The 21,353-nt window shown below is 53.0% G+C and overlaps 1 protein-coding gene across 2 annotated transcripts in view; it reads left to right on the forward strand.

Moving 5' to 3' along the window:
- Window positions 1-21,353, forward strand: part of CACNA1A (calcium voltage-gated channel subunit alpha1 A) — a 201,253-nt gene that overhangs the window by 133,346 nt on the left and 46,554 nt on the right. For both annotated transcript variants that reach the window (XM_053911664.2, XM_053911665.2), the window contains exons 21-25: window positions 7,099-7,562; window positions 9,084-9,219; window positions 10,725-10,854; window positions 14,796-14,855; window positions 15,534-15,640. In XM_053911664.2, the coding sequence (XP_053767639.1) occupies window positions 7,099-7,562; window positions 9,084-9,219; window positions 10,725-10,854; window positions 14,796-14,855; window positions 15,534-15,640 (897 nt within the window). The remainder of the gene's footprint in view (window positions 1-7,098; window positions 7,563-9,083; window positions 9,220-10,724; window positions 10,855-14,795; window positions 14,856-15,533; window positions 15,641-21,353) is intronic.

Below are 21,353 nucleotides of genomic sequence, written 5' to 3' on the forward strand. Positions count from 1 at the left end.
ACATGCACAACAGGCCAGTGCATCTCAAAATCAGGTGTGTGCCTGGTCCCCGGGGGTCTTGCTAAAACACAGATCCTCATTCTGTACGTTTCAAGTGCAAGGAGGAAGCCTGCATTTCTAAAGAGCTCCCAGATGAGGCTGTGCTGGTTCGGCCACCATTCTTTACATAATGAGACTTTGTAGAAGGCAGAGTGATGTGATTCTGAGGCAGGCAGCTGCGCAAGTCCCCAGGAGTGCTACAGGCACAAAAGCCAGGTGACTTGGGCTTACACAGACGACTGACGTGACACAAGAGCATTGCCATCAATGTGTCAGTGTTCCAAAGTGGGGGCCTCAGGGCCAGCGTCCGCGATGATTGGCTGTCTCAAGGTGAAGTTCCTTATGAAATAGAGTCTAGTCTTCCTTATGGATCCAATAGCTGTACTCAGGGAAAATGTGATGTATGTTTAAATCACGCAAAACTCTTTCTGCTCATACAGAAATCAGTTAGGTTAAGGCTAAGGGCACAGATCACTGCGGGCAGATCTTTCACCTGTGTGAGGGACGTGCGAACGCTCTGAAGGAGAGAGGCTGGTCCTTCCCCAGGTGGGACTGCCCTGCGTATGTTGAGATGTCAGCGGGCCAGCTTCCCAGTTCCCAAATACCCACAGTGCCTGCCTCCGCAGTTTCGATACCGTTACATCTCCACAACAGCCCCCTGAAAACCACTGTTCCGGGGCACTCCTGCCGTAGGGTGTTCTCTCACGGGCTTATTCCTTCATTTCTTCAATGTTTACTAAGTGCCTACTACAGTCTAAGCCGGGGCTGTGGATCCAGTCAAGTAATAGCAGGTACTGGGCTTGCAGGGGACGGGCTTCTGAAAAGAAAGACTGGAGAAGGAAGTAAAGTGTTCTAAGAACAGCGTGTGTGGAGGACCAGAGGAGGCCAGTTTGCAGTGTGGGGAGCAAGGAGAGACAAAGAAATCGAAGGGGCAGTGATGGGTCGGTCAGCAGGGCCTGGAGTCCTCTTGGGGCCAGGGGAGGCCATTGAAGTAATTTTAGATGGAATAAAGTACTTAGCACGGGGCTGCATAATTAAGGACCCATGCATCACTGTGGCTATCATTTTCACTACTAATAATGTTGCTGTAACTCTCATCCTTGGTATCGTATCTGCTCCCATTGTGGAAGGAGGCAAAATGACAAGGACAGAGTGACACTGCAGCCTGATGGCGCAAGGCCAGGACTCTGGAGCCGGAGGTCACTCTCCTGCCTCATCACTTCCTGGCTGTGTGACTTGCAGTACGTCACCTCCCCTCTCAGGGCCTCTGTCTCCTCATCTGCAAAGTGGGCATAAGTACAGTACCTACCTCTGTGGGTAAGCATAAGGTTCAAATGAGTTAGTACACGGAAATGCGTTAAATTGCACCCGGCTTACAGTGAGTGTCCAGTAATGTTCACTGTTATCAGTATGAATATTGTTATTATTAAGCACTCAATAGATGTTAACTGTTTTTAGGAGGAGTAGTACACAATGAATAAATGTTAGGTATTACTGTTGTTATTAAGACTAACAGACATTAAAAATAACTGTAGATCTGTAGTCTTTAGATTGTTCACTCAACTCCTTTTTACAGACGGGGACACTGAGGCCCAGAGAGGAAAAGGGGCTTCCCTAAGGGCAGCCAGCTACCCGCAGAAGTGTGATGACCCAGCTTCCTGGAATCCCACAGCTGCCCGTTCCCCACCCTGGTCCAGAGGAAGGCAGCGCCTCCCCGCTTCCACACACAGATGCCCAGCCGGCCGGGCTCCTGTCCCGAACCGGAAGGGCCCTGCCCTCTCCCTCATTGGTAAACGTGTCAGGTGACCTGGCCAGCAGCAGCGCTATTCGTTTGGCTGATTAAAAGGTTCTAATGCTCTTTGGGAAAAAACTTCATGAAGATTCACGTACTTTTGGGGGGGGGGGAATCAAGATTGAGCCATTCATCTGCTTTACGGAAAATAGGAATGACAAAGTTAAAACTTTACTGGAGAATATAATACGGTGAAAGACGTTTGGGGTTCGTGTGGCAGCGAAGCCTGTGGCCCTCCCCAGAGCTGTGCCTCCTGCACCCTTCCCCTCGCCATCCCTCAGGCCTTTTCCCAGATGCGCGCTGTGCTTTTCATTCTCCAGAGTGTGGATAACATATGTGACTGTTTTCTTTCTGCTCCCTCTGCTTCCCCCCACTTGTACTTCACTTCCTCTCCAGGTGCCCCAGCTCCAGGTGCCCCTCCCCTAAAGCTCTCACTGGCTCGCCTCATCAACAGTGAGTGGAAGCATGTTCTGTTTCATATCACTCAGCTGGTGTCCTCACTCAGGTCCCCCACACCAGTGGCACCTCAGGGTAACCAGAGTGAGGATGGAGCTTTCCCTGACTCCCAAGAAAAACCTGGGTAACAGTGTCCACCACCCACCCCACCCCCACAGCAGCCAGGCAATGGGGGGACTCTGCTAGGCTGACCGAGCTCAGGGGCTCTGCCAAGACCTGACACCTCCCACCCCCAGAATTAATATCTCGGCTCTTTGCATCTCAGCCCCACCTGCTCTCACCACTCCCACTGCCCAAAAGGAGCGAGAAGCAAGTTACTGGGCTTCTGAGCCTCAGAGTTTGTCCTGCATGGGGAAGTAGGGGGCACTTCATCCTTTAACATGCAGAATCTTACAGCACCCCCACAGGGCCTTAGCCAGTCCCTTCGCCAGTTCCTTTAGCAACCCCATTCTATGCACCCCAAATTACCCATCACCCCCATTTTCTATACTGGGTGGCATCGTACCTTAAAACCTCTAGGCCCAGAGTCCAGCTCAGCTCCTTACCAGCTGGGTAGTGCTGGGCAAATGCCTTGGCCTCTCTGAGCCTCAGTTTCCTCATCTCTAAAATGGGCCTGACCCTAACACCACCTCCAGTGGTGGTTGTCGTGGGGATCAAATAAGTAAATGCATGCAGGTCAATAGAACAGTGGGGACGTGAGGAAGCCAGACCCCCTCTGGGACCAGGGACCTGAGCACACCCCGGGCAGGCTGCCCGCGGCCCTTGGCAGAGGGATGCTGACGTGATCAGCTGGCAGAGGAATGTGGTGCAGGACAGGCATTATGCAACCAGCTGCCTATTCGGGGCAGATGATGGCAAACCCCCAAGAGGGAAGGGGGAAGGGGCCTGACTTCAGAGCCTTCTGCCCCTTTTAGGTTCTCCTTGGAAACATTTGGAAATAAAACCTCGGGGAGATTGATATTAGGCCGCTGCCGGCTGAGCTTGTTAAAACTCCGTGGAGCACAGAGCCAACGGAGGAAGCGGAAACGAGACAAAGCAAAGGCCCGCAGGCCCCTCTTCCGTCCAAACAAGGGGCTCCTGGTACCACACGTGAGGCTGTGGGCTCTTGTTCAGCTGTGTGTTAGTCCAGCCTCTCTGGATGGTGGCCACAGGGCTCAGATTCTCTTTGAAAGGATAACACTCGGCCTGCTTTTTAATAGGGGTATCTATTTTTAAACATATAGAAATGAGGGAATATTCCCAGCCAGATCGTCACATGATGGACAACGTTTACAAAGCACCAGCAATGGGTTAGAGTTAGGAGCCCATTTGCGGATCCAAGTGGATCCATTTAATCCGCACCGTGAGCTGACACCCACTCACTGTCCTGGCGCAGTGCTCATTTCCTGGCGCGCCGGCAACACCTGCCATTCCGCGTCCCTTAGCTGAGAGACTCGGCACTCCAGTCCCCGCCTGTCTTCTCGGGGCCTTCTGCTCTCTGTCTCCACGCTCCTCTCGCCTCTCAGGACACTTGTCATTGGATTTAGCACCCCCCCCCCCAATCTGCAAGCGAGCTCATCTCGTGATCCTAACTTAATTCCATCTGTGAAGACCCTTTTTCCCAGTAAGGTCACACTCACGGGTTCCAGATGGACGTGATTGTTTGAGGGGCCGCCATTCAGCCCACTGCGTCCAGCCTCACATCCATCCCATGTGTAAAATACATTCTCCCCATCCCGATATCCCGAAAAGTGTCAAATGTTCCCTCCATCTGTGAACCTGGAAACTAGGAAACAAGTGTTCTGCTTCCAAAATATGTTCAGGCAGGCACAGGACAGACATTCCTGGTTCAAAACGGAGAAATTGGACAGAACAGAGGGTTGCGTGTCGCAAGCAGGTTCTGAAGCCATCAGGGCAGATTCCCTCGTATGCCCAGGCCTGGGAGTAACCCCCGGCACTCAGCTCACTCACACGTGCGTTCCTCACTGACTCTGTGAGTTTCCTGTGCCCGTGTTAGGGGTGAGAAACACGCTACTCACCCGTGGTTACGGCACAAATCAGCCCCAGGGTCTTCACTCTCATCTCCAGGTTCCAGGGAAGGCTTTCCTGCCATTATCCCCAATTCAAAGATGAGGGGCCTGGGCTCAGAGAGGACATTCCAGCCCCAGAGGGTCCATAGCTGCCAAGTGGCACTGATGAGACTTCAACCAGGCATCAACTTGTGACTGCTCACGTGCTGGAGAAGTGAGAAATTCTCCTGGGCTTGCCCCTCTTCCTGTGCGGCCTCAGAAAGACAAGTTCGAAAATAAAACACCTGGTCTGTGTTCCGCTCACTAACCACCACCATGGCCTTTTGCAAGTTAAAATACAAAAACAAAACGAGGACGACGGTGCTGGTGGCTGAGCTGGTGGGAGGCCGGCATTTTTTATTTTTAAGTGTAGGATACGTTTAGCCTTCCAGGTTGGGCCTGGGAAACAGGGCCTGTGCTGTCCAGGGCCTTCGGCTCCTGCAACTGCATCTCACTGGGCACTGAATGAATGGGTGCAACCTCAATGCTACTAGGTCTCTTGGCTCTCTCTGGTCTCTTGAGTGAGTGTCTGTGATGGTGACAGCCTGACAGAACCATTTTCTAGTATGACAGCTTCTCTGGGCCTCAGTCTCCTCATCTGTGTAATGGGCGCAGTCGTGATCCCAGCCTGGTAAGATTGTTCAAGAAGTTGAGGAGTTGGGATAGAATGGAGGTTGGCCCACACTCTTGGCCATTATAGTGAGTGCCGAGGATCCCCACACCCACCAGCTGCAGGCCAAGCCTTCTAGGAGAGCTCAAACTGCCTTGTAAGCCCTGGCCAGGTGGCTCAGTTAGTTGGAGCATTATCCCTTACACCCAAAGTTTGAGGGTTCAATTCCTGGTCAGAGCGTGTACCTAGGATTCGGGTTCAATCCTCAGTCAGGACGCATATGGGAGGCAACCAATCGATGTATCTCTCTCACCTCTCTCTCCTCTCTCTTTCTCTCTCCCCCTCCCTTCCTTTCTCTAGCAATAAACATAACTTCAGGTGAAGATTTTAAAAAACCTGCTTTGTGAGAGAGGTGCAGGGTCAGGTTGGGGTTAGCAGGATGGACGCTGGAGCTGTGTTGTCTGGGCTCCCAGCTGGCTGTGTGGAGTTGGGCAAGACCCTTCCTGGCTCTGGGCTTTGGTGTCCTCACCTGTAAGATGGAAAGAACAATACTACCCACTTCCCAAGGCTATTCTGAGAATTGGATGAGCTGATAATATGTAAAATCTGGCCCACAGCAAGGACTCAGTAAGTGTGAGCTGTGAGGAGGGCAAGTACGTGGAGGGCACAGGTTGCACTATTGCCTGCCTCCACTAAGAAGAGCCTAAGAGAGAAGTCTTAGGCTGCAGAGCCCGCTGGAGAGAGGCATCACTGAGAGGCCCTTTTTTTTTCCCCCAAGAAACAGACTTTGCCAGGGCCAGTGGAGGCGAGCAGATTGCTCAGCGGCCAAGCCCTCAGGCAGGTGGCTGGGGAGCGGGGTGCACCTGGATCTGTGCATAGGGGAGCAGAGCACCCGATGGGCCCCAGACCCCAGCCACCCTGAGGCTCTTTACTGAGCTAGGGGTGAGTGTGCAGATGGGAGGAGGCACGGACTGAAGGGGAGGCCTGGACCTGTGGGACTTCCGGGCCTCGGTATCCTCATTTGAGAACTGGGGACATTCATTTATCATTGGACAGGAAGTGGCCAGGCATTTTCCTGGCCCTCGTCTCATCCCCTGACTGCTCACCTGCAGCTGCACCAGCCTCCTGAAACTCAGCCAGCTCAGCCCCACCTCAGGGCCTTTGCACTGGCTCTTCCCTCTGCCTCCAATGCTTTGCCCACCCCATCTGGAGCCGAGTGAGAAATTATCTCATTCATTTACTAGATCTGTTGCCTTGGGCAAGAGACTTAACCTCTCTGAACTTCTATTTTTCTCCTCTGTAAAAGAGTGCTAGTAATTGTACCTCTCAGGGCTGAGGAGGAAGGGCTTATTACGAGTCAAATGCTTAGAACAGCACTCGGGAGTTTGTGTTGCTGAAGCGTCTGTTGTTAACACTTTCTTGTTATTTTGTAATATGTTTCCGAGAGTATATTGCCTGCTTCCACTAAGTGGAATATTGGGAAGAGACATACGTACACACTACAGGCATTTAAAGCCACGAGACAACCCCACCCCTAAAGAGATGGGGTTTCCTGCCCCGGCCGGCAGCTCAGCTGGTTGGAGCTTGTCCCCTACACCAAAGGGTTGTGGGTTCGATCCCTGGTCGGGGCACCTGCGGGAGGCAACCAGTCAATGTTTCTCTCTCACATCCATGTTTCTCTCTCTCCCCACCTCTAAAATCAATGAACATATCCTCAAGTGAGGATTTTTTTAAATTGTTTCTCTAAAAAAAAAAGAGATGGTGTCCCCCTACCTGCTTTCACCACACCTGGAAACACTGTGTGTGTACCCAGTGCTGGCTGGGAGCGGATGGGGACTGGCAGGCAGGTCTGGGGGTCTTGGGTTGGGTGGATGCAGGTTCTGGCAGGAAACGCTTTTCCCCTCTGACTGCCCGTGTCCCAGGAGACAGCCACTCCGGGAGGAGCAGCAGCACACCGAAGTCTGGGGAGGCGGCAGCGACGCCTACACGGGTCCAAGAGTCTCGGTGCCGGGCACTTGGGGAGCTTTGGGACACGGCCCCTTGATGTCCAAACTGCACCCTTGAATGAGGGTGTGTTAGGCAGGATCCAGACATGCGCACTCTGTTATTCTAACTCAATTGTGGGTTCTTTCCCATTGGCCTGCCTTCCGCAGAGACACCCAGGGCTCTGGGGTCCCCGTGTCGGGCCCCAACCTGTCAACCACCCGGCCGATCCAGCAGGACCTGGGCCGCCAAGACCCGCCGCTGGCTGAGGACATCGACAACATGAAGAACAACAAGCTGGCCACCGCGGAGTCGGCCAGTCCCCACGACAGCCTCGGCCACGCCGGCCTGCCCCAGAGCCCAGCCAAGATGGGGAACAGCACCAACCCCGGCCCCACGGCGGCCCCACCCGCCACGGCCACCAACCCCCAGAACACCGCCAGTCGCCGGATGCCCAACAACCCGGGGAACCCATCCAACCCCGGCCCCTCCAAGACCCCAGAGAACAGCCTTATTGTCACCAACCCCAGCAGCACCCAGGCCAACTCAGCTAAGACTGCCAGGAAACCCGACCACACCGCGGTGGACATCCCCCCCGCCTGCCCACCCCCTCTCAACCACACTGTAGTCCAAGGTGAGACCCCCCGCAACCCGTGGTGAGGTGGGACTCCGTGTCCCCGGGCTCAGTCCCTGGAGGCTCAGCTGGGAAGCCCTGGACAATGACCCTACCTCTCTGGCCCCAGTTTCCTCCTCTGGGAAATGGGCATCGATGTAGTTTCTGCCCCACAGGCCTGCTGGGAGCGTTAAGTGAGATAATATGCATACAGTGGCTGGCCTGTTCGCGCTGGATAGGGTGGGTGACAGTTCCCGCACCCAGGGTCCCCACAGGGGAGCCAGAAGTCGCCATATTTGAGGAGCCGTGTATTCTGATGGAAATTGGGGGAGGGCGGGTGGTTCTCTGAGGCAGCGTTGTCCACAAGAAATGCGCCGCACGCCACACATGTAGCCGAGTCACAGGATAGAGTGACAGGAAGGAGGAAGGAAGGAAAGAGGAAGGGACAGACAGACAGGGAAGGAGGGAAAGGAATGAATGAAAAATAAAGAAGAAATGGGTAAAATAAACTAACAATAAATTATATTTAACCCAAAATGTTATTTATATCCAAAATGTTACCAGTTGAACATGTAATCAATAGTTTAAAAATCATTTGAGCTATTTGACAGTCTTTCTGTCACACTCAGACTTCGTATCTGTGTGTGTTCCGTGCTCACAGCCCGTCACCGTGGGGACTGGCCATGGCTGCCTGTCGCACGGTGCAGGCCTCGGCCCTGGAGGGGCTGGCAGCCCCTGCCCCCCACTCCATGCCCCTACCTGAGAGCGGGCTGGAGAAGCACTAGGGATTTGGACGCGACCCAGTGAGCTTGTGAAGTGCTAAGGTGATAATAGCCCGGTGCCTCTAGTGTCACTTCTATGCAAGAGATTTCTGTGAATTGGTCTTCTAAAAGCACAGCCCAGTCCACAGCGTGGACCTTGTCATTGTTCCCACTTTACAGATGGAAAAACAGGCTCAGAGAGGCTTGGCCTGCCCATGGACACATAGCGAAGGAAAGCTGCAGAATCTGTGCTGGGAGGGTGGCGGCTCCTCGCCCTGGGCAGGAGAGGGACGTTAACAGGGGCAGACCCTGCAGTGTAATGGCGGGCGAGCTCAGTATCCCCCGCTGAGAGGCAGGGTAATTGGGACTCACCCTGCCTGCCTCCAAGTGACAGTATGAAGACCATCATAAGCTGGGGGCAGGTCTGTGTTATATCCTGTGAGAGTCCCACCAGACTCAAAGCTGTAGAGTAGTTGAGAGTCAGCGCTCTGGGGCCAGGCTGCCCACATTCAAATCCCAGCTCTGCCGCATCCCAGCTGTGTGACCTTAGGCAAGTCACTTCACTTCTCTGTGCCTCAGTTTTCTTGTCTGTAGAATGGGGATCATAAAGTACTGACCTCATAGGGTGATGTGAGGATTCAACAGCATAACGGGGTGCCTGGCACACAGTATACACTTTATCAGTGTTGCCTGCTTCACGTCTGTTCTGGGGAGTGAACAGGAGCCCAGAGGCTTATGGGAAATTGTGGCAGGAGCCCTGTGTTGGTTCTTGTCCCAACAGTGAACAAAAACGCCAACCCAGACCCACTGCCAAAAAAGAAGGAAGAGAAGAAGGAGGAGGAAGATGACCCCGGGGAAGACGGCCCCAAGCCCATGCCCCCCTACAGTTCCATGTTTATCCTCTCCACGACCAACCCGTGAGTATGACCCCAGCTGGGGCAGAGGGAGACAGGCCAGAGCAAACCGGACGGGGACGATGGGGGCGAGCGACCTCCAAGACCACTCTTAATCCATAAGGGACCATTGAGCAAATGTTTAAATGACACCCTTTTCTTGAGTCACATAAGATAGAAATTTGTCATAAAGCACTGGTTTTGTTGGCAAAGACCCACTCCTGCCATCAGTTAGAAAACCATTGTCATAAACACCCAAACCCAAGGTGTCTGTGATGTGAGAAGCGCCCCTTAGCCAGGGCCGCCCGGGGCACAAGCCGTGGCCGAGCAACCAGGATTCGGGCTGGGTGTGCTCTGAGGTCCATGGCCCACTGCCTTGGGCATCCTCAAGGGGGACGGATTACTTAGGAAACAAGTTTATCACGTGTAGGTCAGGGTGGCTCAGCATCATTTTAGGGTTACATTCTTCCCAAGGGTTTTTCTTGAATCTCTGGTCCCTCAAAATACTTCTCAACAAAGAAGAATCATGTCAAATAACCAGGGTTGGGGTGGAGTTGGGGGACACTGCTTTCCCTAACCTGCCTCTTCAGGACTCACCCTGTGAGTGTACTTTGTTAATTTTTATTTAGTTGGCATTACCTGTCTTTCTGGAGAAACACAATACTTACATGACCTTTACTTTGTGCCTGGCATGGTTCTGAGAGCTTTACACATTTAAAAAAAAAATTCTCTTAATAATCCTATGGGATTGGTACTGTGCTTAGTCCCATTTGGCAGATGAAGAAACTGAGGCCCAGAGAGGTGGAGTCACCTGCCCAAAGCTGCACAGCAAGCAAGCGGGGGAGCCCAGAGACAGCCTGACTCCCACATCCCTGTTCTTAACCACCCCTTCCTGCTGCCATTCCTACAACCTGTGACATATCGGTTACTACAGCTCCACTTAGAGTGTCGCACTTAAGCGTTATCCCATTACATAACGAAGGCTCTGACAAGGCTTGCGATTCGTAACTTAAGTAACGCACTTTCTGGAGCCCGTCCCAGTCACTCTTTGGTTTCCACGTTCTTGTGAGTGAGGCCCCGTTACGCAGCCACTTCAAGACCAGAGCACAGAGGGGGTAAGTGAGCTGCCTACGGTCACTCAGCTCATCTTTTTCTAAAGAAATCTACATCACCCAGAGTTTCCCCAGTTTTGTCTGACCACCGGACATTTTATGCATGAAAAATCTTTTCATTTCCTACAGCATCGGGGACAACATTTCTTCAATCCAGTCTGGGAGTCAGATGTTCCGGGAGAGTTGTTTGGGAGTGATAAGAACTTGGAGACAGCACGTGGGAATATCTTCCCTAGCTGAGGGCCCCCTGCCTCCTTGTAAAGCCCCAGGTGTAGGAGGTTGATAGGTGGTTGGGTGTGGGACTTTGGGAGTCAGAGATCTCAGGTAGCGTTAGATGACATGAGGGGGCGACAGAAGGAAAGGGCTTGCGAGCCCGCGGTCTGAGTGGACCTCTGCACTCCCATCTGCCCCCAACAGCCTTCGCCGCCTGTGCCATTACATTCTGAACCTGCGCTACTTTGAAATGTGCATCCTCATGGTCATCGCCATGAGCAGCATCGCCCTGGCGGCCGAGGACCCCGTGCAGCCCAACGCACCACGGAACAACGTGAGTCGGGCCCAGCCCCCCACCCAACTCCTCCGTCTCAGGCCACGCTCTCCTGCACCCACAAGCTCGTAGCCAGGGTGGAAGGGATGCCGGTCATGAGGGGAAGCTCCGATTCTTCAGGGATGCTCTGGAGAGCGGGATGTTCCTTGAGGAGGCGGTGGCTCTGTGCTCCTGGAGAAGAAGCAGCGGCCCAGAGTGGCGAGGGCTGAGAGTTGCTAGGGTCGCAGGTGGGGGCAGCGAGGCTGACAGGATGTGAAGTTGTGCTTTCCCTGCATGGAATATTGGGGTACTCAGGCAGGGGGTGCTCTGCAGCCAGGTCTCACCGAGCAGACTCTTCCATTCTGACATGGAGTTTTGAAACAGGATTATTTGCACTCAGAAACACAGCCTAAACTTTCAGCTTTTTGGAGAGCTAAAAAGCTCTCCTTTTGAGGGTCCAGGGGCTCAGCCCCTGTGAACTGAGCACTTGCTGTGTTCCAGGCGCCACCCCGGGGCGTAAAGCATGCAAGCCTTCCCAAGTACCTGTATTGGATAGTTGGGGAAACAGACTTGGGGAGGTCAGGTGACTTAGGGTCACACAGCAGAATTCCAACCTGACCTCCCCTAGAGCTCCCACTGCGCGTTTCAATCATCTCCATTCATGGAGCACCCACTCTGCATCTGGCCCCCCTGGAAACCTGACAAGCAGAAATGAGTGTGTGCCAGTGATTGAGAGGGGAACCTGAGGCACTGGCAGGCAAGGGCATGGCAGAGGCTGGACTGGTGGTGGTGCCTCCTTCCCCAGCCCCTGTCCGCCGTCCCTGTGCCCAGCGCCAAAGGTACATTTTCCACTGGGAGTGAGGCCCTGCCACCCTCACTAAGTAGGTTAGGAGCCTGGCAAGGCTGGAGGCCCCATAAATCAGTGCTTCCTGTTGGTGGCTTACCTTGCACTTTCCCTTCCTGTGCAGGCCTAGCAGGCCTCCTGGGGACCCTACAGCGGCGGGGGGGGGGGGAAGCAAAATGGAAGGAAATAATTAGAACACTGCTTCTAGAGGAAACCAACTCTAGGGCAGGACTGAGGCTACTCTCATAGGGCAGGACTGAGGCTACTCTCAATTACCTGCCCAGTTCGCCAGGGACCTCGGGACCCAGGCCCGGGGAGGGGCACTTTCAAGAGGGCCTAGCCAAGTCTCTGCTTCCTCTAGGAGACCAGAGAAGGTTCTGTCCCCTGCAGGGAGGGGAAGGGTGTGGGGAGCAGGGAGGCAGGGTGCACTGAAGCTCCTAGGGCTCCCAGACAGGGCTCTGAGCAGCCCCCACGGGGTGTTTTGCAAGCCTCTGCTCCCCACTGCATCTCACAGTTGAAACTTCTCCCTTCAGAGCCCTCCTCCCCTTGTCAAGAACACGGTGGCCCCATACTGCTGTCTGACGCTCAGGGACCCCTCCCAGAGCTTTTGTCTATTAGCTAAAGTAGAGCAGGCCTCAGAAAAGTGCCCAGAACACGTGCGATCCATTCATCAAGGATTTTAAAGTGCACACACCCGTATAACCACCACTGGGGCAGGAAGTCACACAGAACCACTCCAGCCTCAGGCACCGACTCAGTCACCACTCAATCACCCCTCTTCTTCCCTCTGGAGGGGGGTTCATGATCTGGGACAACATCTGGAGCCATGTTTGATTGTCGTGACGTGGGCTGGGCGGGAGGGCCTGGGACGCTGCTCATTGCCCCACAGTGCCCGGGGAAGCTCCCTGCAGCGAGCGAGCCAAAGGTGGACAGTGACAAGCCTGAAAAACCCTACCCTACGGGTCACCACGACCCAACTTCTGGAAGGAACATTCCTTGGCTTCCCTGGTTTTCCCACCTGCACCCGCATCCTTAAACACTAGGTTTTATTTGTGCCCATTTCTAGCACTAAACACTAATGCTTCCGTCCCCCAGCACTGTGGCCGCTGTCAGCTGACCGTGTGTGGCTGTGGGTGGCGGTGGCCCTGCTCTTCCATTGCTGTTTAATATTCCCCCGTGTGGCAGGATTCATGTATCCACCGTCCTGTTGATGAGCGTTTGGAGTGTCCCTACTTTAGAACGCCATCGGCACCCCCCTACCCCAGCCATGTCTCTGGGACGCCCAGGCGGACTTTCCCCAGGATAAAACCAGAAACGGAGTTTTTAAGTCTCCTCCTGCCCCCCAGTCTTGTCAACTCTGGATGCTGGCAGCTCTTTCATTTGGCTGACCTGTGGGTGTGGAATGGAATCTCATAGGGACTTGGATTTGAATTACTCCTGTGATAAACGAGACTGAGAACCTTTTTGGATTAGACTGAGCCACAGAAAATTGCCATTTATATAGGTCAAAAGGATGTAAGAATGAGATGTGGTGAATCTGATTGGACTTTTGGTTTCTTCTTACCCAACTTCCTCAACTCTCCAGAATTTGATTCACCTGTCCACCTGACCTGCCCATCCCCCACTCCTTTCCTTCCTTCTTTCCTCCCTTCTATTCATTGCTTTGTTTGGTGGTTATTTAATGAGCAGCTATGCACCAGGCACAGAGTAAACATCACGGATTGACAGGGTATGAGATGGTCCCTGCCTTCCCAGAGCTCGCAGAGCACCAGGCCTTTGGCCATGCTGTCCCCTCTGCTCGGCACACCTGAGATGCTCTCCCTCCACCATCTCCTCTGCCTACCCAGATCTTCCCAGCCCCTTGTGCCTGCTGCCCGCTCCACAAAGTCAGTCCCTGGCCACACTGGTCCCTGATGTCCCTTCACGCACCACACGTAATGGGAATATGAGTTGTGACTACACAGATCACAAAGGCCAGCTCCTGCAGGACCCAATACAGCTCGGCTATTCATGCATTCATTCAGAAAACACTTCTTGAGCACATACTATATGCCTGGCCCTGTACTAGGAGCGGGAGGCACCACAGGGTCAGACAAACATCCCTGCTCTCAAGGGGCTGACATTGGGGTGGGGAAGATGGACAGTGAGATTATTAATAACTGTAGCAAGGGGTTTGTCAGGAAATGGTAAGTGGGAGGGGGCGGTGAAGGAGAGACTAGGTAAGGAAGATCCCAAGTGCCAGGAAGTGGCATTTTAATCAGATGGTCAGAGGGGCCTCACTGAGAAAGTGACAATTGAACCAAGCCACAAAGGAGGAGGGAAAGGGAGCTTGGTTGGACATGGAGAAAAGCATTTCAGACAGAGGGAACAGGCCGTGCAAAGGCCCTGAGGTGAGAACATCCAAGATAGCAGTATCTGAGCCAGTGAGGGGGGAGTGGAAGAAGTGAGGACAGGGAAGTGACAGGGCAGATTATGCAGGGCTTTGGGGGCCATGGGGAGAACTTTGCTTTCTACCTGGAGTGAGGTGGGAGCCACAGAGGGTTCTGAGCAGAGAAGGTCTCTGACCTGACTCAGGGTGCTTGGTTGCCCTCTGGTGGCGGTGCTCTAATTATCAGCCTTTACTTGAACCAGAATCTGGTGGGAGTTCCCAGACCACCTGTGCTTAACCACGTGCTAGGCACTGCGCCTACCCAATTACATCCTCACAATAGTGTCACATCAGAGACGTGTTATAGTGTGGCCTGGAGAGGACCCAGGCTGCAGGACATTGTTCGCCCAGGCAGAAACCACCTGGCCTTGGCAAATAAAAAAGCGCCCTTCCCTTTCATAATCAAACCAGTCTAACAGAGTGATTTTGTTAGGACTTTGCTGCCATCTGCTGGACAGTTCCTTTCACAACATACAAATTTACACTATGAGACAAGGTGGGAGGGGCCCTTGGGCAGAACTTGCCTTGACCAACCGTGCAGGGCAGCTGAGTTGCTTCCTCTGGGTGGAGAGTCTTCTCCTTGGGGACTTTGCTGAAGGCTGCAAACCCTAGTGGTCCATTGCTGGGTTTGCATGGGCTGTGCTGGAGCAAACCAATGACCCACTGCCCCCTTGCTCTTATCCCCTGCAGGTGCTGCGATATTTTGACTACGTTTTTACAGGCGTCTTTACCTTTGAGATGGTGATCAAGGTGAGTGCCAGGGGATTCTGCACTCTCAAGAATGGCACCCTGGCACAGGAGGGCATTAGAAATGCTTGGTCTGTTTGCAGAGCAGCAAGGAGGCTGGTGTGATTGGAAAGACTGAACGAGGAGAGTGGAGAAAACGAGGGCAGGGAGGTGACAGGGACAGGTCGTGCAGGGGTTTGGTGGCCACAAGAGGCCTTTAGCTTTTACCCCAGGTGAGTGGAAGCCATAGAGGGTTTGGAGTGGAGGAGGGAGGGAGGGTGGGAGCCAAGAGAACAAGCAACAGATGATTGCACTGGCCTGCCAGACCAGGGTGGTAGCAGATAAGGTGGCAAGAAGTAAGTAGATTTTTGGAAGATTTGGAAGGCAGAACCAACAAGGATTACTGGTGGACCCAATATGGGGTGTAAGACAAAAAGGAGACAAAGGGGACCCCAAGGTTTGGGCCTAAGAACCAGCAAACCAGAGCTACCTTTCATGAGACGGAGAGGGGCCTGCTCTTACTGGGTGAGGGCTCCTCACGCCTCCCCAAGTCCTCGGGCCTCTGTGCCACCCCTGCAGGATGCAGTGATCGCATTGGTGCCCGTGTCCCTTCCTGTTGCCTCTGCTTCGGAGGCTAGAGGGGTGGGGCCACCCCTCAGGGCAGGGTTGAGGGACCTGAGCACTGTCTCTTCCACCCCACAGATGATTGATCTGGGGCTCGTCCTGCACCAGGGCGCCTACTTCCGCGACCTCTGGAACATTCTTGACTTCATAGTGGTCAGTGGGGCCCTGGTGGCCTTTGCCTTCACGTAAGTCTTTTCTCAAGGCCTCCACCTGCCCCTTCAGTCCCCTTCCCCAGCCTGGGGCCAGCCGTTGGGTCGAGGGACATGTTCCCACAGTGGGGAGGTGGGGAGCGTGCGCTCTGGTGTGGTGGGCATCGCATGCCACTGGGAAGAGCTTCGATTGGCTTTTGCATGATGTCCACCATGGAGGAAGAAGGAGAAGGGACCCCACCTTCTGCCTCCTCACATCATGGCCCCTCGCTCTGCTGCTTTCCGTAGACTAGCCCTGCCAGGACATTTCATGTTCCTCCTGCTCTGTAAGCTCCACCCAAACCACTGTCTCTTTGGGGAGCCCCTAAAAAGACAATCAGGAGACAAACGTGCATGAGAATTCGGACCCCCACCCTGTGCCTGACGGCTCCATAGTTGTAGACTTGGTGACTCCCCTTGTGTGTCTTTTGCTTCTCTGGGTCATCCTCGGACACAGGGCCTAGATAAAGGCCTTGCATCTTCAGGCAACTCCAGGGTGGCGCCCAAGGGCTGAGCAGCCATTAGCTCTTAAGGCCCTGGTAACAAACTTAGCGTATATTCCTCAAGTTTTAGGTGTTTGGGTCAGGATGAAAAGACCTAACCAGCCCCTAATCCAGAAACAAATCTTGGGGTCCCGTCTGTGCCATACTAGTGGCTCATTCCCAGAGAGTCTCAGAGGCCCTGTGACCTCTGTCACCTCTACAGCGACAAGTTGGGGGCTCCCACTGTGCCCAGCTCCTGGCTCCCTTCTCAGCAGGTCTGCAGGGGGATCTTGAATGGCCCCCTGGCCAAAAATGAGGGCTTGGTTTGTCACAAGGGCCAAAGTGATGGCCCATTTCCAGTTGGAGGACTGAAGTGGGCCACTCTCAGATTCTTCCCTGGGAATGCAATGAGGTCAAGTTGTGTTTGCAGAGCAAGAAATCCGCAGAGTTGTGGGAGTCTCTGAGCTGGTGCAGAGGTGCCGTGAGGGTCCGGAGCGCGATTGTACCCTGACTCTGGCCACACCTCCCCGTCCCTTTTTCTTTATCTCTACTTTCTCCCCGTCATTCTCTCTCTGCTCTCTTTCTTTCTACACTCACTCCTTTCCTTTCTCTTTCTTCCTTTCTCCCTGCTTCTCTCCCTTCCTCTTTTTCAAAGATTTTATTTCTTTACTTGTAGAGAGGGGAAGGGAGGGAGCAGGAGAGGGAGAGAAACATTGATTGGTTGCCTCTCACACACCCCCAACTGAGGATCGAACCCACAACCCAGGCATGTGCCCTGACCTGGAATCGAAGCAGCAACCTTTTGCTTTGCGGGACAATGCCCAGCCAAACTGAGCCACGGCAGTCAGGGCCCTTCCTCTTTTCTAAGTAATTATTTATTTGAGTATTAAAGCAATGGAAGAGATTGTTTTAAAAATCAAGGTTTGGCTACACCATTGCTAAGATGTTCTGTAGGTGAAAATAATAATAATAAAATTAAAGTAAAATGCACAGCACTTAGGGGAATTAGCACAAATAAGACAAGAATTCAGTGGCCTTAATATAGAAAAAGCCATTACAAATGAATAAGAAACATTGACCCTTGCTCGATAAAAATGAGCAAAGATTCAAACAAATTTCACAGAATGCTGACAAGTAATAAAAATGAGAAGACATCCAACCTCACTGGAGAAATGAAAAATACAAACCAGATACAACTTCTTTCCCATCAATTTAGCACCAGTTTCTTCAGGAAAAAAAGGAAGATTTTTAAAGATAATATGCAGGGTGTGTGAGAGTGCAATGAAATACACTCCTCCCTCCCTCCCTCCCTCCATCAGCTATTGGAGCGACTCCTACAGGGCGCCCTCTGGGCCCCTTGCTAGGCCCGGAGAACGTCTAAGTTTGGAAGAGCCAGACATTTCATTGCCCTCAGCCTGGAGTGAATCCTCAAATCCCCTTGCCTCCCCTGCTCCTGCTTCTCTCTTTCTCCTTCTTTCCCTTCCCCTTTTGTCTCTCGTTCTCTCTCTCTCTCTCTCTCCTTCTCTCTGTTTCCCTCCCCCTCTCTCTTTTTGTGTCTCTCCTCTCTCTGCTTTTTCTCCATTCCTCCCATTTTCTATCTTTTCTCTATGTTTACGGCTTTCTCTTTCTCTCTTTTTTTCTCTCCCCCCTTCTCTCTCTCCCTCCCTCCCTCCCTTGTCCTCTTTTTCTTTCTCCTTCTCCTTACTCTCTATTCCTTCCTCTCTGTTTTCACTTTCTGTCTGTTTCTCTTTGTCCATTCCACCCACCTGGTGTGTGTGTATCGGTCCCTTCTGCCTCCCTCTTCTTCTCCCCCCCCCCCCCCCCCCCCCGCTGCCACCTCTCTTTCTCTCTCTCTCCCCCAACTCTGGCCCATATCTTTTGGTGACGGGAGCCTCACCCTCTGCCTACCTGAGTGTGGCCTGGAGAAGGCAGACACCCCACCAAGAGCTCCAGCATCAGGAGACCCAGACCTCTCCTTCTTGTGAGTAGGGCGTGGTCTTCATGACCAGTTGCGGGCAGCTCAGGCAGGCACCCCCCATACTCCCTCACGCCCTTCAGAATGACCTCTGCCCAGTAGCTCTGGGGTTCATATGATGGGGGGAGGGGTACTTGGAGGGGACCCTGTCAGTCACATCCATCAGTTCATGCACAACCCCAGTGTTGCCAGCTGTGCCCTGGGTGGTGGGTTTGCCCTCCGTGGCCACCAGTGGGTGCGGTGGAGTCGATGTGATGTCTGATCAGCTCACCCTTGGTACTTCCTCCTGGATCTCTGTCGAAGCTGATGTGCTTCAGCTCTGAGGAAGCACCCCCTGCTGCCCTGTCCCACCTCTGTCCCTCGGTGTGACCCTCACAACTTGGGGAAGGGGACCCTCAAAGACCCAGAAACAAGCCTTTCAACCGCAGAGCTTTTGCCAGACTGACTGTAGTTTGCAATAAGCTCTTTGTGGGCTCCCTGGACCCATAATTAGGGTCCACTTTAAGCACACCTAATCTGCAAAAACAAAGTTATTTTTCCATCGACAACCAATCAGCAGAATGACTCTGTGCTGCAAAAGAATCTGCCACAGGGAGCAGATATTTTTTTTTAATTTTTGAGTTTTCTTTTTCTGTATAAAGTTATAGAAAGGCATTCTAAATCAGCCTGCAGAAATTTGGCAACATTGTAGAATCAACCTTTTAAACTGGCTTCATGAAGTCACTCCAGGCATAAAGCCAGCCAGTTTATGACCTTGAAAATCCCTATTTAGATTTTTTTTAACTTTAAAGATTTTTAAAATTTATTTTTAGAGAGAGGGGAAGGGAGGGAGAAAGCGAGGGAGAGAAACACTGATGTGCAAGAGATACAGCGATAGGCTGCCTCTCATGCACCCACAAGTGGGAACCTGGCCTACAACCCAGGCATGTGCCCTAAGGGGAATCGAACTGGTGGCCTTTTGGTTTGCAGGCCAGCACTCAATCCACTGAGCCACACCAGCCAGGGCTAGATTATTTTTTAATCCTATGCAAGGAAAGGGTCTAGACAGAGATGTAACGCCATCCTGTGAGCCTCAGTGGGCTTGGAGATATCACAGGAACTGGGGAGAGCGAGATGTTGCTAGTGGAATCTCAAAAAGTGCCAGGGACTCTCCTGGGACTTTGGAAGAGCTGACAATAACAGAAGTACCTTTTACGATGGGCATAGGGATGGGAGAGATAGACCTGGAGGCCCCAACCCAGACATGTGCTCCCTACCCCACTGCCAAGGACCCATCTGGTGCTGCCACTCCTCCTCCAGGTCAGGGCTGCAGGACCGGCACAACTGGCTGAGCACCTTGATCAAGCCATTCCTGCATGCCCAGAGTGGCAAACTGCCAGGCAGCTAGAGAAGGAGCTCTCGGGCTACCACTTTTTACCCCAGAAAAGCTTTAGAATCCTCCCCTGCTTGCAGGTTTCTGACCTTTTTTGCCCGAGAAGGTCTCTTGCCCAACGAGGGCTTGCTTACTGTCTTTCTTGTTACCAGACAGCTGTCATTAAGACAGGAGTAGAGTACACTCAGAGGGTTTCAGCCTGAGCACCCAGCCCCAGAGCCCTTTGCTTCTTTTCTGTCTGGTCGTTTAACTTGCTTCTCTGTCCCGGGTGCCCATCCCATCACACACAAGGCTGAGGACCCCGGCAGGTGCTAGGTTACCCTCATTGTTTTAGAAAAAGGTTCCTGCAAATCTGTCCAGTTTCTCTCTAGATGTGCAAGTCCACTAGCCCCTCTGTGCCTCAGTTTCCCCCATGAAATCGAGAAACTCGACTTGGTGATAATGATACAGGCTCCATTTATGTAGTCTTCACAACAGCCCCACATGGGAAACTCTTTGTGTTCCCATTTTGTAGATGAGGGAACTGAGGCCAAGGGAGAATGAGTCCAGCGAGATCACGAAGTCGAGTTCCACCGGCAGGGTCAGGGCTGCTGCCTGTCTCCCAGCCCCAATCACTAAGGCTTTCAGAAGTTGGCACAATCAGACTTGGTGGCCCAGCCAGCCTGGGTTCCTGGAGGGCCTGACAGGCCCTGGAAATCTAGGGGAAGAGGGAATGAGGCTATTCCCTTCCTTGTTGAAAGGAATCTTGCTGTTCTGGCCTTTGAGGTGGAGGCAGAGATCCTGCTCCAGTGCTGTGATTGTGGCCCCGTCTCGGACACGAGAGATAATCCCTGTGGTCCTCCAAGGGATGTGCCGATGCTCTCCTGACAGTTTCCACCCCTCCTGCACCTCGCCCAAGTCTCTGTGTGTGTGTGTCCTGCTCACACTGACCAAGTGCCATGTCCATGTCCATGTGACCACCGTTAATGCCCCATCTCACAAGCCATCACACTTAACATCACGCTGTGTGCCCATGCATCAGGGCGGCCAACTGACATCTCTCAGCAGCTGGCAGACCATAGTCCTGCCCTCACTGCCAAGAGTCCATCTGGTGCTGCCACTCCTCCCTCAAGGCCGCCTGGCATAGCTGGTGAAGCACCTTGATCAAGCCACTCCTGCATGCTCAGGAGCTGAACTGCCAGGAAGCCAAGGAAGGAGCCCTCAGACTGCCCCATTTTTTATCCCCATTCTTAAAACCAGCCCCCGCCCCTTGAAGGCATTGTTTTCCTTGTGTGCGATGAAATGGAGAGAAGACTGGAGTGCAAGCCATACACACCTGGGTTTAAATCTCAGTCTGCTGCTTCCCGCCCACGTGGCCTGGAGCAGGTCATCTCCCTCCTGGGCCTCAGCGTCCTCCTCAGGAAAATGGGCATAATGGCATCATCTTCCCTCAGGGAGATGCAGAGACATTTAGAAGTCACATATTACTCTCAAAGTCAGCTTGTTAAGTAAAAATCACTGTCATTGAATGATTCCCTTAATAATCTGTCAAGGAGAATCCACACAATTCTGCGTAGGCAATAATTCCTAGATGCTTTGAGAACCACCGAGCTCATGGGAAAGGGCAGGGGGACGGAAGACCCCATGGGAGCTCGTGTAGGCATTTACGCCATTGTCTGTTTTTGAAAATAACACCTACTTCAAAAGGGGTGCTGGGTGGGAAGTTCCGTAGAGGACCTGCTGGCAGTGGGGCTTTTGCATTTGGCTGGTGGCCAAGTCCACTTGCCCTGAGCCCCAGAGCTTTCCCGGGCCCACATCTTCTCAGAGGGCTCTTGAGAGTAGCCCTGAATGTTATCTTGGGTTGGAACCCTCCACTGACCCTTTCTTCATAACTTGGGCGAT

The sequence above is a fragment of the Desmodus rotundus genome, chromosome 9 (assembly GCF_022682495.2).
Source record: "Desmodus rotundus isolate HL8 chromosome 9, HLdesRot8A.1, whole genome shotgun sequence".
NCBI classification, from domain to species: domain Eukaryota; kingdom Metazoa; phylum Chordata; class Mammalia; order Chiroptera; family Phyllostomidae; genus Desmodus; species Desmodus rotundus.